The sequence below is a fragment of the Diorhabda sublineata genome, chromosome 2, assembly GCF_026230105.1.
Source record: "Diorhabda sublineata isolate icDioSubl1.1 chromosome 2, icDioSubl1.1, whole genome shotgun sequence".
NCBI lineage: Eukaryota > Metazoa > Arthropoda > Insecta > Coleoptera > Chrysomelidae > Diorhabda > Diorhabda sublineata.
Window position 1 is genome coordinate 29,780,916 of NC_079475.1, and position 18,692 is coordinate 29,799,607.

At 31.2% G+C, this 18,692-nt stretch overlaps 2 protein-coding genes across 5 annotated transcripts in view; one reads left to right on the forward strand and one right to left on the reverse strand.

Moving 5' to 3' along the window:
• LOC130452756 (alpha-catulin) overlaps nt 1–18,692 on the reverse strand; it is a 298,775-nt gene that overhangs the window by 144,022 nt on the left and 136,061 nt on the right. The gene's annotated exons all lie outside the window — the stretch shown is intronic.
• Nucleotides 5,131–17,222, forward strand: LOC130452758 (gamma-interferon-inducible lysosomal thiol reductase-like). Its single transcript, XM_056792181.1, has 4 exons — nt 5,131–5,243; nt 8,521–8,667; nt 13,853–14,035; nt 16,889–17,222. The coding sequence occupies exons 1-4, from the start codon at nt 5,181–5,183 to the stop codon at nt 17,165–17,167; spliced, it is 672 nt and encodes a 223-aa protein (XP_056648159.1). The 5' UTR covers nt 5,131–5,180; the 3' UTR covers nt 17,168–17,222.

An 18,692-nucleotide genomic window follows, 5' to 3' on the forward strand; every position in this document is an offset into this window, starting at 1 on the left:
AGAAATAAAACAAGAACTCAAAAGGAAGTTTGTGTTTAATAATAAATACCCTGGTCAACACATTTTGCAGTCTAATGGTAATGTTTAACAGGATTTTTTATTAACTTCTTAGTAGCTATATTACAAAGACTTTTTCCTGATGTTAATCATCCAAATGAGATAGATCGATCTATTTAGTAATAACAAGACGGAGCTCCACACGCATTTTCCATGTATAGTTAGAAATAACTTAAACGCCATTTTTCCCAATATATGAATTGGAAGACGTGGAACGATAGAATTGCTGACTAGATCCCCCGATTTGACACGTCTCGATTACTTCTTATGGGATTATTGAGAATCTAAAGTATGTTTTAATAGACTAGACAATATTGCTGATTTGAAAGTTAGGATAACGGAAGCAATTAACAAAATAACCCTTGAGGTCATACAAAATATTGTACGAGAAGTGAATGGTGGTTATTTTGAACATTTAATTTAATTGTAAAATACATTGGAAAAAACATTCTTGATATTATACGATATTATTATCCTCATTCTACGTAAAGCTTTTTGGTAGAGACATTATCTATCTTAAAAATCAATTTTCTCAGTTATGATTGCATCAAAACAGAGGACTAAAATCCCTTTCCAAGAAGGTGCCACACCACCCCCTTTTTTATTTAAAATTCTCGAGGGAGTGCTTATAACTCAGAAGGGGTTCTAACGAGGGATAATATTTTCACATTGTAAGTTGTCAATTTAAGAATAAAAATCAACCTGTTTCAGGGTTTTTCCACATAGTACATAATAACGCTAAAATTGAATTTACTCCATATATATGGAACGCATTGTATATTGCTAAAATACAAGTAAAAGCGGAGGATAACGGCGCGAAGAATGCATAGAGCCATAGATAGAGCACAGAATAAGCATTCCAAGTTTGCGACGAAATCTTGCCCAAAATATTTTGCGACATACTGCGATAGATAAAGATACGCTTCTTCACGAGAAAAAAACATACAATTTGTTTTCATTACCCATGTAAACTAAGGCGTATGCCCACCATCTATTATGTACAGTGTAAAATTTGAATTCGCCTCAAGTTAAGAAAAAATCCAACAATCAAAATAAATTATTTATGTTATAGTTTTTCAAACTCAAATTAGAATTAAATCTAAAGAAATACTCGTCACATTTTCCACTTTTATTTTTCTTAACTACCCTGCATGGTGTACAAAGTACAAAGTTCAAATAGTTTTTATTATGTTTGTGAACAGTTTATGTTTTCATGCAATTTATTTTTGCGGACAAAAATAAAAAGTGGGTACCATATATTTTTTGTGGAAATACATTACAAAGATAATCAGCCGGAGATAAAGTATACCTTCCATTTGAATGAATGAATGGATTTCGTAATCATGGAAATGACTATTACTTTTAAGCTACGAAGATTGTAGGTTGCCGTACAAATAATAATCCAAGTATTGTATTTGCCGATGTCACAGAATTAATACTAATAGAGAAGCGAAAGATTTTGTTGGAGCCTTTGATCTTCGTGTAACCGCTTTTATAAAAAGCGTTGACAAAACAGAGCAAAATTCATATTAAAAAAATTATCATATGAAAAACATTTATTTGAAAATAAAGAGTAATTTAATATTAACTCATATTAAAATTATTATATATGAAGCTGTATGTGGTTTATTGATTTTTTTCATAAATGATACATTAATTAATGAAACAACTAACTAGACCTATATTTTATTATTTATTTGAGCAATTATCTGCCTATGGTTCTCTGCAAAATGAGATTATAGTTTAGAACTGTACCCATAAAATATAATACCTTAGTTTTTAACGTTTATGAATGTAACAGATAATTGTAGTTATTATTTCTGTAACAGGTGAATTGTTACGTATAAAATTAGTTAATATGTAACGTAATAATTTAAAAGTAGTTTATGCTGTATTATGAATGATCAACTTGTTACTCCTGATGTCATAATTTAGTATTTGTATGTTTTTATGAGTTTAATTTGTGTCTTGGAATTCCAATGGAATATGGTGTTAATTGGTGTTTTTCGTTAGATTATGATTTTGCTTTCGAGGTAGATGGCTGAGTGTTATTTAGATTCGCACATTCATATAAAACATTTTCAACAACTTGTAGAACTGTAGCAGGATCAGGATTTTCTTGGGCTTCAAGAGGCTTGTCTGTAGTTTTCGCTGCCATGAAATCTAGGCCAGAAAAGATATCAGAACTGAAAGCTTCTATTATACAAGCCTAAAATTCATTTATAACATTTGCACTGATGCTGCTTTTGAATAAGCTTGTTCGAATAAATAAGCAATGGACCACAAAAAGAAGCATACAATGGCTGCAGTCTATGGCTTGTGTGCGCCGGAAATCCAAGTATTGTGATTTAGTTGTCTCTACATAAATTTATAACATCCAGAGCTACATGTGTAGCATTGTTATCCATCATACTTTCGACGTATTGAATAAAATGGTGCAGATATTTAATAAAGTTTTCTGTTGTCATCCAACCCTTTTCATGTGCCACGCTAATTGACCCTGAGGGAGCAGCATTCATGAATGCAGGTTGCATCCTAATTCCTAACTAAAATCCAGATAAAATTACAAATAACTTCATTTTTCACTAGGAGGACATAAAATAAAATAAATAATAATTGTAAATAAGTACAATATGCCAAACAATAATGTTTATATACAATCACTTTAGTTGACGTGTGGCTGACGGACTTGCCGGTGATGAAATGGCTTCCTGGCACATGCGCATACAATTTTGGTTACTGAAAAACTCAATTGCTTCTTTTGTATATAAGTATTGATTATGTGTCAATGTTGTGCCTGTTACTAAGCCAATTTTTGCACTCGAAAGATCTTCCATATCGATTTTTCACGGTAATTGCAGTCAAAATATATGACAATGATAGTGATGTGAAAGTTAAATCTATTGTCATTGATCCGGACAATTTGCGTCTTCATAATAATACTTCACATTTAAGCTGAATTAGATGATCGCCACCACAATGGGGTTTGTTAACACTAGATACGAAAGTTATCTTGTCCAAAAACAGAAGTGAGGAAAAAGAAGGAGAATTAGAAGAGATGGAGAATTAGTAGAGGATGTTAACTGCAAATTCGGTGAGCAAGCCATAGATACAAAAGATCATCTATACTGCGAATTGTTTTTTGAGAAAAAATAAGTTACGATCTTTCAAAGATGCAATTGTCATCCCCTAAGCTCCAACAGGGACGTGCCGACAAGGGGAAAGAGATGGAGCAACCCCCCAGAGCTAAAAAATGTAATAATGTTCTATAAAAAAAGTTAAATAATTCTAGTATCAAATTTTGGTAAATTTATTTTTTTTGTATTACACACCTCCCAGTCCATCGAGAGGTTCTGTTGACTTATGTCCTGGCCCTCCTGCCAGAGCAAAATTCTGGACACGCAACTGAGTTCTAACCATCTCACCCGAAAGATTCGTATTTGAGGATCCATTTTCTTGATTTAATAACAGACTATTTTGTTTATTATTATAACAGGATATTCCTTGTAGTAGGGATTAAAAAAATAAAAAACTATCAATAAAAATTTTTTCGAAACTGAACGTTTCATTTAATTGACCTATGAAATATTTTACAACACCATTCTCTACAATTGTGATATCATATGCAGAGACCCAGAAGTTTATTCTCATTTATTTGTAAAATGTTAACGAAATGGTTGGATCAAGAGCGTCTGCATATAATTAAAGTCATCTATATCGAGCCCATTATAACTAACACATGAATGATGTATCTTTGGTAAGGTAAACTATATAATGTGTTGATAGATTTGAACGAGAAGGCATTACCATGAATATTAATCTTACAAGTCGTCGGACGACTAAGAGAAATCCATTAAATATCGTCGTGATCGTAAAGCAATGACGATTCGGGATTCCTAAAAAATACAGCAGCTTTGAATGTATCGGCTTTACAACATAGGAATAAGAGATTTAACTTCCGCTCTTATTAAATTCAGTTGGTAGAGTCTTGAAATAGGAAGATTATCCACTTAGTATTTAATACTTTCGAAACTTTTAACGGTATTTTATTTGAAGAAAAGGATATTTTTGTTACTTTCTCTCTAAAATCATCAAAGAATACTGCACCATCATAAAGTAACAGTGTAAACTACAATGGACGTCTTGGTTCTTTTTTCTAAACAGTACTGGTCTTCCATAGTCCTCTAGGGAGAGGGATATCGACTAGCTGCCAAAAAATGTCCTGATTCAGCCCCCTGGGTTTTTTGTATAGTTACTTCAAAGAGCCCAGCACAATCTCAAGAAATACTCTGTGAAGTTATTGAGAATATCACTCCATCACAGAGAGAATTGCACTTTCCTGGTTTAGTCTTGAGGATGTATATCAGCGCCAGGAATGAAATCTTAAAAATGTTATTTTCCATGAATGATTTTCTTTTTCTTGTGGCATAAGATAGGTTTCACGTGGCCATGGTTTTTATTGGACGTATAAGCGTGTGTGGATATACTCAAATATATCCTACATTTTTTTTTTAGAAAAACGTTTTTGCAAATAATTTCGACTGGTTGCGGATAGAGGACTCAAAATAAATATTGTATTTGATCTTTGTCAAGGCTAAAAACATTAGCAAATTTTGGAATACCCTAGTATATTCAATTCCTAGATAACAAAATGGATTCAACAAATATGAAACTCTCATTTAATTTAATTCATTATAAGTAAAGCAAACAAGAGGTATTCGATTAAAACAACAACCAACATTCTAAATTCAACTAAACGTGAACAACTACGAGTGTATTTTCAGTAGCTCCTAATAAATATACCAACTATTTACTTCCATACGAATTATTATAATTAATTATTTTTGTTTTCATATTTGTAAAGTACGTAAGCCAATGGAACTCACATATCAATGAATTTAATACAGATCATGTAGACTTAAAAAACAGTTTAACTATATAGTCGTCAACCATTTATATTAACGTTCAATGATTTTGCGTACGTAACCAAATTTAATATAATTTTTACATTATTTTGATATCTCCAAACCACTTGAAAATATGTGATTTGTTATAAATTCATTGAAAAATCATTGATAATATTACAACCTTAGTTCCACACAATATTTCAATAATAGAACAAAATGTTTTTCATAAAAAATTTATGTTTTTTAATTTTTGCTTTCTGTATTGGATTCAGTATACAGGTAACAACTTATAATATTATTTTACTAAATCGCTTTCTATCGTAAATTGATTCCAATATATTACGAAATTGATACAACACAAATTAGTTGTATGTAGAATAAAAACAATAAAAAAAGATTCAAAATATGATCTTAACTACTCTTTCAACAATTTATCCATTAATTGTTGTTTCTTGTTGCTGTTGTTTGTTTCACCGTATTTAAAGTATTTAAACTTTTCTCCAGTTAATTTATATTCGAATCGGACGTTATACTAAAGAGTGTTTCAAATTAAACAATTCAGCAATTAAGTTACACGAGGAATCAGTTTCATTGCTTTAGTTTTATTACTCGGCGGACAAAGCAGCAACAAAAAACAATCGCCTCTAATGGAACTGGACTGTCGAGTCTGTTTATTGCAAACAATTGTAATGCATTTTAGGAGTTTGTCAGCTTATTTCGATGACTACATATTTTATAATAAATTGATCGGTTTGTTTAAAAACGCTGGATAAATGTGGATTATTATAAAGAGGGACACATTTCAACTATGCAGATATCTGTCAACGCTTTCCTTCTACCAATTACCTGCATTGATTTTAAATAGGGAATGTACCATTTGTGGCACGTAATACAAAAAAATGTAGATGCAGCAATCAGCTACAATGGTTTTCAACAATTAGTTCTGGATATAGAGGTTTTTTTCAAAACAGTCTAATTAATTCAAACACTTTGAACAATTTCACCAGCTCAAACATACAATGGTTAATTCCTATATAACATACTCAGACATCTAGCCCTTTTTCTATAAGCCTTTTCTAATATACCGAAAGTGTCCAATTATCTCATACTTCAAAGAAAGTTACGTAAAATGCTAAGAAGATATGAAAATGGACCGATAATAATAATATTACCATATCGATCGAAAAATTAGAGGACCAACATAATAAAACTTACAAAATAAAATATCCAATTCAATTGAGCGTTATTAATTTAAACTCCTCTTAGTCTTCAAAATGGTAACCACTCATCAATCCATTTCATACAATTATAAGGCTTCCGCAACGATTTCCTGGTAATAATCATCAATTCGGTAGGTTTCAAGATCGAAACCATTAGAGTAATAGACACTACAACACAGAATTGAAACCAATCACGGAAATTTTGGAGACATCAGAAACAATAAAACAAACTAAGATTTACATTAGTTTCCAACAATGAATAACCTAACGAAAACTATTATTATGACCCGAACGGATTTTAAGATGGAAGTATTTTCGATAGTTTCTACAGAGCTACACTCTTACCAAGATAAAAAAGCTATTCCTTATAACTATCTAATTCGCTTCTTAAGCTCCTTGTCGATGCTGGTGCTACCAAATCTTTCCGAGTATTTTCATGATAGTATCAAATACGAGTCTTTTATTGGAACCTTTATCTTCCAAAATTATTTACAATATTATTACACTTACCCAAATTTAAGGAATTCCGTAAGAACGAAAATTTCAATTTCTACATCTACTCGAGTAAATTCAAAAAAACATTCAATAGTTTCATAGGTTTTGATAATCTCAAATTTCTACAAGCCAAACTCGATTTTCCAAACTCTGAAATCATCATAGAAAATTATATACCACCTATGGAAGAAGGTAACAGAGCCCAATTATATTCAATTCGAATCACAAAAAATCACTCAGGTCCAAATACCAATAAAGAATCCCAAGGTTCCATCACACGTAAATAAGAGAAGCAAAGTGTTACTTTTAAAGGTATTACAGACGAAATAATAAAATAAAAGTAACAGGTCCAGTTAGAAAATCAGAAATCGATTTAAAATTATCATTTTTTATCTCCTGCGAATAGATATTCGTTATATAGAGCGTATCTCATAAATAATGTCGGTCCATCGGATTCTACGGTTGTAACCCAACGTTCAGAGATGTTTGATATTATTTGGGCTTAGATGCAAGAAATTGTCGCAATGCATTTCAGACATCTCCTTGGATTCAAATTTTTCCCAAGATTTTCGCCATAGATCTGAATAAATAATAATCCGATCGTGCAAGGTCCGGACTAAATGCTAGATGTGGTAGGAGTTCAATACCTTTGAGTTCTCCGAACTTATTCCTCGTAACTTTCGAAGAATATTGGTTAATTAAATGTGAATATTTCTCTAATAAAACCTGATACATTTGCAAAAGAAATTCACTATATCGGCAGTGACACATTGACCATATTTTATGATTTTGTAGTACATTAAACCTTCATTATTCCACCAGATACACAACAAGACTTTCCAATCCATTCGACATCTCTTTGCGACGGGTTCTGGTAATTGTTCTTTGTCTAACCACTGATTTTTCTTGTACAAATTGTTGAGATAAATCTATTTTTCATCGCAAAAGACTTCGTCTAATAAAATGATCATCTTTCGACAAGGCAAAGAGATGTTTACACTCCTATACTCGACGTTTCGCTTAGACCCCGGTTAATTCATGTTACTATTCGACCAGTTTTATAGATCTTATCTAATGATTTGAACTATCGATGTATGGTATCTTTATAAGGTCCAAGAGAGTCCAATATTTTATGCAGGACAACCTAAGCACGAAAGATCTTAAAGCGTCCAATATCTACTATTTTCCACTATTAACACGATTAATCCAACTCTGAATTGCTCGCTCATAACTTTTTCTTTCCCTTCAATTTCACATATATACTTTCCTACCACGAATGCTTTGAGCTTTTAATTTCAATAATATCTTTAAAATACAGGAATTTCATATTTATCGCTATATTTACTATGAAAACGTACTGCGTCGTAAGAAAACGAAGAGAGAAAGATGAAATGTAGAATTAGCTAGACTTAACAAGTTACGACATTTTTAAATTGAGGCGTATCATATATGAAAACCGACATTACTTATAAGACACCCTCTGTAGATGATCCAATTTCTAACACCACAGACATCCGCGATAAGTTAGAAATACTTTTCCACATTCTCCGTCAACAAGTTCCACCATATACAAATAGCAGAAGAAGATATTCTCAAACACATTTGGTATATTCCATATTCAAAAATAAGGTATTGAGAACCGGTAAAGAAGGAATTAACAAATGACAAACATATGTGTCGTATAAATGGGTCTTTTTGAAAAAAATCGACGTATGTCTGCAATGCCTTAGAAAGTATCCAAGAAATACTGTCAAATATCAAGTTGGATTGAATATCCGAGATATTTTATTTATGCCTATTTAATATCTACATTGAATATAAAATCGAGTAATTGATTCCAGGATCCAGTGAAGTTAGAACTTTATTATGAAGGTTTATGCACCTTTTGTCATCAATTCATAGCAGACCAATTATATCCGACATACGAAGCTCTAGGTTCTGATGCAGATGCAACTATTTTGATCGATTTGATACCATATGGAAACGCTGTAAGTATTTCACCACTCATTTGAAATATGCAATTGCAAGATAAATCCATATTTTCAAATACATATAAAGCCAGTAATCATTGCGGCGTACTTTATAAATACGGCTATAACATCTCCAAAGTTTGTCAAAACAAGAGCACAAGAAATTTTCTGCTGAAAAAGGTGGTTGACTAATTTTTTGTGTCTAGAAGAGAGACTATCATGAAGAAAATGTCTTTGATGAAGTTTGAAAGGTAGTTTTCGAGGTTTTTAACAAACTTGGTACTTTTTCTTTTTTAGTCATGAACCTCTGTACCGTTAAATAGTTGCCTGACTAGAAATTATTCAGGAATATTTGGAGAAAAATAATATCCGGAACTAAAATGAATAAAAATCACTCGACATTTATGTACTCGTCTAATATTAATATCTACAATCCAATATTGGACAGAAAAAAAATATCTTTTTCAATCTTAACGTTTTGGTTTTTTTTTCACCTCCATTAGAAATGTAAATAAATCCACAGTTATTTATTGAAAGTTGAAATTTCACATGTGGAAAGTGAAATATATTTTTAATAAGATGATGCACCACTAAATTTTGCTGTACCGGTCCGGTAACATCAGAATTACTTTTATGATCGACAGATCTAAACAATAGGACATTCTGTTTCTGGTGCCAATATTCAAGTTCGAGAATGTCAATTATTAACTTCAAATGTCTGCGAATTATTGGAAAATAGATTCTATCACTGTATGTAAGTTGATAAAGATCATTTTGAACAATCCATAAAATAATTTAAAAGTTTCTTTTTGTAGTAAAGGAATTTCTATAAAGAATTCTGCATTTGTGAAATATCTTTCACCCTACATAAAACAGAAATAACCAGTAGATGGAAAAATGTCAGCATAACGACCATTTAACGACCAACATTAAGACCACAAATAGTTTTTTGGAATTTTTATAAATAGTCATAAACTATTCAATATTACCATCACAACTTTTCCTCAGGCCTGTTACTGATATTGCCGAATATTATGGAACAATTAATAAGACTTAAGGACAATAATCAAACTCATTTTTTATATGACTACCACGTTTTTTTTTCTAAATAAATCTACTTAATCCATATTTTTGAACGTGCAACTACTTTTGCAGGTCTTTTTTCATACAAAAACAAACTTTTCAACTTTTTCCTGTTGCAAGCAACCAAAATATAAGAGTTTCCTTGAAACTTATTTTGATAATGATAAAAATTTATTTCACCTCTTCATTTTTTTGAAACATCTTTCCGCCAAGCCAATTCTGCTGGAAACATAGAGTAGTTCGAGGAAACCACATTAGGTAAATGTGGAGGTTCAAGAAATAAATCATAAAATCGTTTAGCTAATTTGTCTAAAACAATAGATGACGAATGGGCGGACGCGTTGCCGTCATTGAATAAAACAATTTTCTTCTAAAATCGGTTCGTGTTCCTTTTTGTCCGGCAACAAAATTAATCAGAAAATAAATAAATAAAAAAAGATTATACTTTTGGAATTGCAAAACGTTGGTAATGTCCTTATTATCGACAAAAACTGTTTTTTCTTAGTTCGGAGCACGTTTCTCAGATCAAGTCCATTGATTTTAACACTATTTTTGTTTCTGGAATACAATGGTGTACCCAAGTTTCATTTACTATCGTCTGGAAAATTTATTTAGAGTAAGTTTGAAGATATCCAAACATACCTGTTGGGTTGAAATATCTACTTCATCTCATGTAATTTTATTCGACGGTATGTACAAGGGAACGAATTTTATTAATCATTATAGGTAAAGTTACAGTGAATAAAGAATCCTGATGTTCAGCAGCCTCTTCTATGAGCATATAACCACCCATAAATAATTCCATAAAACGCAGCACATTCAAAATAATATTTACGTAATTTCTTCTAGGTTCCTATAATTGTTTTTTTATTTAGACTGTAAGGTTAAATCAACACTCTAAACATATTTCCCTTTATGAGTGCTAAAACTTATTTATCCATCAGACATGTGTCATGAATGAATGAATTTAAAACATGAAAATATAATTTTCGTAGCTAAAGTTTTGGTAACTTCTGAAAAGCCCAGTTTCCATCGAACTGACATCTTATTTTCTATATTAACATGTGAAGTTTCTGTAGAGAGCTATACACTAAATTGCCTAGGACAGTATGTTCCCTTTTTCAATTCTATTATAAAGATACGGATAAAAGTATCTGATATCATAACGATTATGATATTCAAAGAAATATCATACGAATAGATAAACGAATGAATTAATGAATGTGGCAATAGAATCAATATCCAATTCATAGTTGTCTAAAAATAAGATGAAATGTTTGTATAGGAAATTAGTCAGACACTAATCAACAACGAAATAATGATTATCATCTAAAAGATATTTCGTAGAATGTATGTAGATATTTATCATCTCTTATCTGATATTATTTATTCTCTCTTATCTATTCTCTCAATATTTTTATTTAACAAACTTTAAAAAACATTTAAATGGGTTGTAAGAATTATATATAGAGATAAATGATTCGATAGACCTTTTTTCGATAAATCCTCATAGCCATAATGTGTGGCATTAAAGGTATTTCTAAGACAAAAGACAAATGAGGTTTGTTTGAAATAGTTTTTCTCCGAATCTACTTTTGCTGTGACGTTTATATAGAACATTACACGTTACAGTGCCTTATATACCTATACCTTATAGTATAAGTATAATTTTTCAATGGATTCACAATACCGACAAATATATTTGGTTTAATAGACATCATTAGTTTGTAAAGAATCTCATTCCATCTAATCTAAATATTTTACTATTCCTCCAATGTAATCAGATATAGTCATTATCGACATTATTATCAATTTCCATCGATCGTAATTGTTGGATGGAGTATGGTATTTAATGATAACTGATCCAAACGGTTATGTACATAATGTATTTGGAAATGTATACTCTTTGATAGAGAATGCTTTCCAAAATTGGAATATCTACTAAACATTATTATATTTAAATATATTTTAATTGCGTTGGAAGTATCAAAATTTTCAATTGTAACATAGATATTATTTTCTAATAATTCAACAAAATGTCTTTCTTGAGTTCCTCCAAAACCCATGGAGATGAGTACCCAATTCGGAACTAAGTTGCCTTGCATTTAGATAAAGATAATACTTCACAGCAGCGTGTACGTTTACTTCAATACTTTGTGAATAAACTTCTCTCGCTTCTTGTGCTCTACACATTAATGTTTTTATACAAGATTTGCATGATATAAATGCCTAACTTTATTTGTTTTGTTTTCAAAATCAAATCAAAACATAAAATAGTGGAGACGGAAATCAAGTCACCACACGGTATAGCAAAACCAAATCACAGTGATTACCGTAAATATCGGAATACGCAAATTATCAATAAATAATAGATACAAATGAACGAGTTGTATTTTCTTGCCAATTGGATCATAGATCCCATAGATCCCATTTGAAAATACACTTATTTTAGTTATTTCTTTAGACTCAGTCCAGCCTTTCCACCAGTTCGTATTAAAGCTAGAACGTCCCACTGGCAATTTTACTTCAGTCCTTTATAGGATGTTGAGGAATTAGTACCTCCGTCATGTATTTACTCCCATACCCTAAAGGTTAACCCGCATTCTGCGATAGTTTATGCAGTTACATTCTTAAATTACTTCTACTTCAGCCAAAATTTCAGAACAAATAATTTTATTCATTTTTTTTTTCGATGTGTGTTGACAATCGAACCTTTCATTTTTTTAAGCCAATCAAAATAAGTTTTATCATATTAGATTCAACATCCAAACAGAATTTCAGGGAGAGTTTACTGGTATTCTAAAAGACGCAACAAAACTGGACACACATTTATAGTTGAGCTTGACTCTTTGACGACTGGTAGCAGTTATAAGTTTCTCCAAAAGCCCATGGTTTGCAGGAAGGTCTACCATCATCTAATTCCATAGCAACATTTCCTTCCATCTGCCGTTGGCGAACTCGTCTATATTCTTGGAATGAGCAACCGAAACGGTCCCTCAAGGCAGCTGAAGCTTCAGGGTAATGCTAAATTGATGGCAGAGAACTATCAACGTGTACTTTTGCTATAGATACTACGACTATCACTCGAATCAAGTACTGAAAATTGCCTTTATTTTTTATATATTTATCTTGGTCTTTGCTAGGAAACTATTACCAAAATGCAATCTACTGGAAAATATCAATTTTATAAGGCCCTAACTGAAGTTTAAGTAACTTGATTCTAGTCCTTCCCTCACGTAAACCTTCACTAAAGACAACCGCCCGCTCATGTTGCATCAACGATCTAAATCAAGACTTGATATTTAAACTCCTAATCATCACAGCTCTCCATGTAATGCACGAAGACCTTATCGAACTCAATTGTAATCGTTTTGAACAACTTTACCTCCGAAAAAAGCAGCAGCGGTCCATTGTAAACTTTTATTAAGGACGCTTGAACTGCATTTTTAACTGTGTTTGAACTAATCATAGATCTCAAACAACGAAATGTCAATTTGTCACAAGATATCTGCACGACAGAACGAAACACACAGCTTCGTAAAATGAACGATTCTGTCAACAAAAGACTGGAATATATAATTTACATTCTACGAGGATAGTAGTTCAAGAAGGTGAATTAAATTGCCGTTGCCTGTTTTCAGTAGGCGTGATTAGAAAATCAGTTTTCATGTAGTTTAATAGTTCGGCGCAGGTGGCACTAGAGTCTCATGCTATCAACATTACTGGTAGAATAACTAAACGACAATTATACTTTTTATTGCTTCCTATTTACTTCATCAACTTAATATAACGACATATTAAATAAAATATGATATTTTTTGAGGATATGAACATGTTTAGTTACTAGATAAACAGATTGTTTAAAAAAACTGAACTATGGCTTGTTTAATATTTTCTTTAATCGAACTATTGAGAAGCATGCAAAAATATTACATTACATTGATATTTTATATTATTAATGAATGTTGTCTACTGTTTCAAGTGAATTGTAAAGCAATATCTGTTTGCTACTTGTAGATAAGTCAAGTTATAATACATAGTCATGGTTTAAAGTACTTTGTTTTTATCCATCAATTGAGAATAATTAATCCACATTATCAAACTATTTAATGTATTTCAGGAGTATGTGATAAATGATGATGGATCAGTAGAATTTGATTGTCAACATGGCGAAAGAGAATGCCTTTTAAACAGAATACATGCCTGCGCCATTAATCAAAACACCACCCAAGCCAAAATGATTGGATTTATATACTGTAGCATCGACAGTTCGAAACAAGATGCTTTGGAAGTTGCTAGAGAAGTAAGTGTGAAGAATGGTTATATGGATTCTAGGAAAATCAATTTCCTTAGGTTTGATTAATTGACAATATATTTGCAAAATTACATTATTCTTAATTATTTCATTCAAAAATCCATCACAGGTTCACAAGAATTGTGCATCACATATTGTTATTAGATCATGAAAACTAATCATGTATGTGTGAATATTGTGATCACTAAACGAACTAAACGAATGTTCTTCGATGATGCACCTATTCCAGAAGTTATCTCATAGATAATAATCTAAAGGACCGACAAGGAGGGATTCCCTTCTCGAAAATTTGTCTTTAAGTTATTCTCTAATTAATACATAACAAGTTACTCCCGTGGTGAAAAAGTGTTCATTTTGTTAATGAAAAAGAGTAGTTCAATTGATTATTATTCAAAATGTCAAACGAGATGTTTACGTTAAACGTTTAGAATTAGAGTTTCAGTTGGACCAGCCAGTACCACCGACTGTTTTTCGAACTTATACTCTAGTTGAGGTGAAACAGTTTTCCAAGTATTTATATGCTGTGGGTAATATTTTTTTTATAATATTTTATATACAGCAGCAAACTACTTTTTGAAAAATCAGTTATTGTTGACAATATTGTTTGTCAACAAATTTCCAATTTAGTCGGATAAATATCTGATAATTAAATTCAACAATGTAAGTTGATAGCAATCAAAGAGTTTTCCATTGTACGGACATTTCAGATATCAGTTTATATGTTACTTCTCGAGACCATTAACCAACGTGAGAGAACACATTTCACGCATAAATACTATACCAAGACAATTCATGATTGCTTAAAACGGCGAAATGTGTGCAACGGCGGCGGACCATAAAGACAACGGTGGTTGAAAAGTTGAGAGTGTCTCAGCATTAGGGTTCCATGAAGTTTTTCATTTAATAGTTTATAGTCGTTCTATTCTGGAAAAGAAAAAACATAGGATTTTGTCGCTTTTAGCAGCGTTCCATCGTTAAAAGAACTGATTGTATTATAATAGACAATAATATAATATTTTTCTTATTTATTTATACTATTTCTATTCGTGGGGTGAATTAATGAATACTGTCTCTTACGTTCTTAATTTATTCAAATGCTTTACACTAAATTTAACTGATATATAAAACACTTATTACTATCACTTAACTAACTTAAATAATTTACTTAAATTTTTCGATTACTTTCTATTTCGATCTGTTCACTACGACTATTGATTATAAACTAAATAAACTGTGCTATACAAACTTCTTATACATCCCAAAAGAATTCTGAAAATTTCAAGAAATTAACGAAACAAAACAGACATTCCTAGAAATCATTCAAAAGAAACAATGTAAAAAACCGCCTGCTTTAATCAAAATTTTTATAAAACAAACATCAAACGGATTCCAAGTATTTCCAACTTCATTAAAGGCTCCGCGCTTTCACTGAATTTTAGGCGTAGACGCGTTCATAACAATATTATAGTAGAATTTTTATATTGAAAATTATGAAAATAGATTATTGAAGATTTTCAAAAATTACTTTGCAATTAGAAACATGGTAACTGAAGATCATAATTTTCCTCTAATCCACCTTTTGAAGGCGTTCATTAAACATAACTTATTACGCATTAGTTTCTTATGTTTATTTTCTTATGTTTCATAATTCATTATGTAAATGGCTATTGAATATTTTAAATCAGCTTTTCACCGTATTAATCTGAAAAGCTAAATTATTCGAACTGGAACTGAACTTAAAGAAAGTAAACTATTATATTTGCGAGGTTTTTTTTTAATTTTAATGCCCTACAGCCCATTTCTATGCCAATTTACAGAGGCAGGTATTTTAATAAGGTGTTACGAATTAGTGTTTCAAATTATAACTTTTTATAATTTGAAACTACTTTTCTATAGGAATATTTTTATTATAGAAAAATCATATTTTTCTGATTTTTAATACATAGCACTAACTTATTTCCACTTGCCGTCAGTTCTTATTCTTCATTCTTCATTATTCTTCAGTTTCCTTTCAAGAGTTTTCCTAGGAATGTGATAAGTTTTTGAGAGTTTTTCCTGATATACTTTGGCAATAAAACGAAGGTACTCCTATATGTGAAGAAATAAATAAATGGCCATTTATTTTTACAAATTATGTGGCCACCTCTACTGTATGCTAGGGTGAGACTACCAACATGCAAAATAAAATCCACCTTTGAAAGGAATTTAAATGTCAGAATTATCAAATTGAAGTCGTACTTAAAATGTTAAAATATCTGCTAAATTTATTTCTGCACCTTCACACTTGTTACTACATTGAAAAGACTGAATTAATTGAATTGAATTAATTTTGCAATAATAATATAATATTTCTAGTTTCTGATTGCTTTAATGTATAATTGACGTGAAAGCCATGGAGCCATATATTTGTCAATACGTGAAACTCTTACATTTAAAAATTAAATCTTGTACTTTACTATACAAAATGAGAACAACTGAAATAATTTCTCTCGTATTTCACACGTTAAGCACTTTAGAGGTTGTCTTTGAAGCTAATTGTAGTAAGAGCTTTGATGTTGCTAGACCTTTGCATGTTTTGTTTACAATTAGTTGGAGTTTTCCTATGTCACATACATTTTTGAGGACACTGAGCGTTACTTTAGTTTTTAAGACGCATTTATTAACATCACTTACGTATATTGTACGAGTGTAACGGATTCTTTGAACATGATTTTCTAGTACTTCAAAACTAATTAATTCTAAATTTCATTACGATAATTTCATAAATTCGTACCATAAGTACCTGGACAGTATTTAACAGGATCTTTGAACTTCTACTAATACTTTTTTTTCCAATTTTAGTGTTCCAACGAAATCGGATTATCATTTGATGACATCAATTCCTGTGTATATAGTACTCAATCTGACAATCTTTTACTAGCTTACGCTAAAAGACAAGAGAAACTGGATCCACCATTGACATATGTACCCAACATTAGATTCAATGGTGTTTTTGATGAGAATCTTGAAAACAATGCAAGGCAAGATTGTCTAGCTACAATATGTGGTTTAATCAAAGAATCCAAACCGAAAGCTTGTGACAGCGTTAGCAAGAGTTTCCGTGGACGTTCATCTCAATAGGAAATATCTTCAAATAATTGTTAGATATTTAAGCAATTAAATTGAAATAAGAATATTTTCATATTGTATTTCTATAACCACTAAACATAACGATAAAGGGTATTGAGATGTTGAATTATTTGTTCACATTCGAATAATTTATTAGCTCTTAATTAATGTTAACAAAATAGTAATAGAACAAATACATGTCTATACTACCAATAGTAAATTCCGCATATACAAAACTATGAGACCCATAATTACATAAGCCGAGGAAAAATGAGCGGACACAAAATAGGCAAAGGATGGAAAACGAACTTCAAGGAGACCTCTCGGCCGACCTTCCTCTATGAGAGGCTGAATAGTAGAAGAAACAAGACTTAAATCTTAAGAAAAGAGAAAGCAGAAGAAAAAGCTACTTAGCCAACATGCAGAGAATGAGAAAAATATGCAAATATTGAAGAATATGAAATAATAAATAGAATTGGTTCAAAAAGGAGTCACTACCATACATCGGTATAATTAATTTATGCTCTTACTACTAAGTTCAAAATAACCAAATAAATTATAATTCTCCCTCAGTATAATAATCTTTGCTTTTTTACCCTAATTATACAACAAGTTATCGATATATAACCTAATTACTCTGGAGTATTCTAGGAGCATATTAACCCGCGATTCTTTGGCGTGAATCGCGGCAAAAATCGCTCGTGAAACTTTCTTGGCTCATGCCGGTTCACTATTGTGTTTGCAGTATATATAATTCGCTCGTTCGACTATTGTATCTATAGGCCTATTGCTCCTACATTTACATATTATAGTTTAATCCTCTTCAAGGGTATTTCCTTGATCGTGCTAATACATATCTATGAGTCTTCATTCTCCAGTTTATTATGTATTGTTTTAACTTCTTATTTCATAAAATTGGTTCCATTTGAATATACTATGAAAAGACTTCTTAAAGCCACTCGATGCAATACAACGTGCAATGCAATGCAGGTCGCAATATTCCTTAATAAAAAGCAGCACCCCCTCTGAATTATAATGACAATAACGGAGGCGATTCTGGAATTTTGGTACAACATCTGGTTTGACCTCAGGGCTCATTTTGTTACTCTCTTCGGCTATCCTAACTTTAAAATCAGCAATATTGTCTGGTCTATTAAAATATACTTTAAAAATAATCAGGTATATTCGAATCTATTTTGCCTAAAATGTGAAATTTTTAATAATAAATACCCTGGTAAACTCGTTTTGCAGTCTATAGTTAGCAAAATTGAAAAAAACTTTCATGAAACTGAACATGTAAAAACTATTAAAAAACCAGGTAGAAATGTTCAATTTACTGATAAAAAAAGAGACGATGTACTTCTAGAGATTATGGAAATTCCACATAAGACGACTCGAGAACTTGTAAGTAAGTCCAAGTAAGTCATCTATTTTGAGAGTTTGGATAAAGAAGTTGGTTAAAAAGTGGAATGAAGATGATCCGATAAAAGGTAAGAATTCTGTGAATTGATGATGGACAGAATGCAGTTTTGCAGTC

What these genes read in the sequence shown, in the direction of transcription:
- LOC130452758 (XM_056792181.1), top strand. Translation starts at nt 5,181, where the DNA reads ATGTTTTTCATAAAAAATTTATGTTTTTTAATTTTTGCTTTCTGTATT. An exon ending in GTATTGGATTCAGTATACAG is followed by an intron (nt 5,244 to 8,520) that starts GTAACAACTTAT and finishes AATTGATTCCAG; the next exon opens with GATCCAGTGAAGTTAGAACT. An exon ending in TGATACCATATGGAAACGCT is followed by an intron (nt 8,668 to 13,852) that starts GTAAGTATTTCA and finishes AATGTATTTCAG; the next exon opens with GAGTATGTGATAAATGATGA.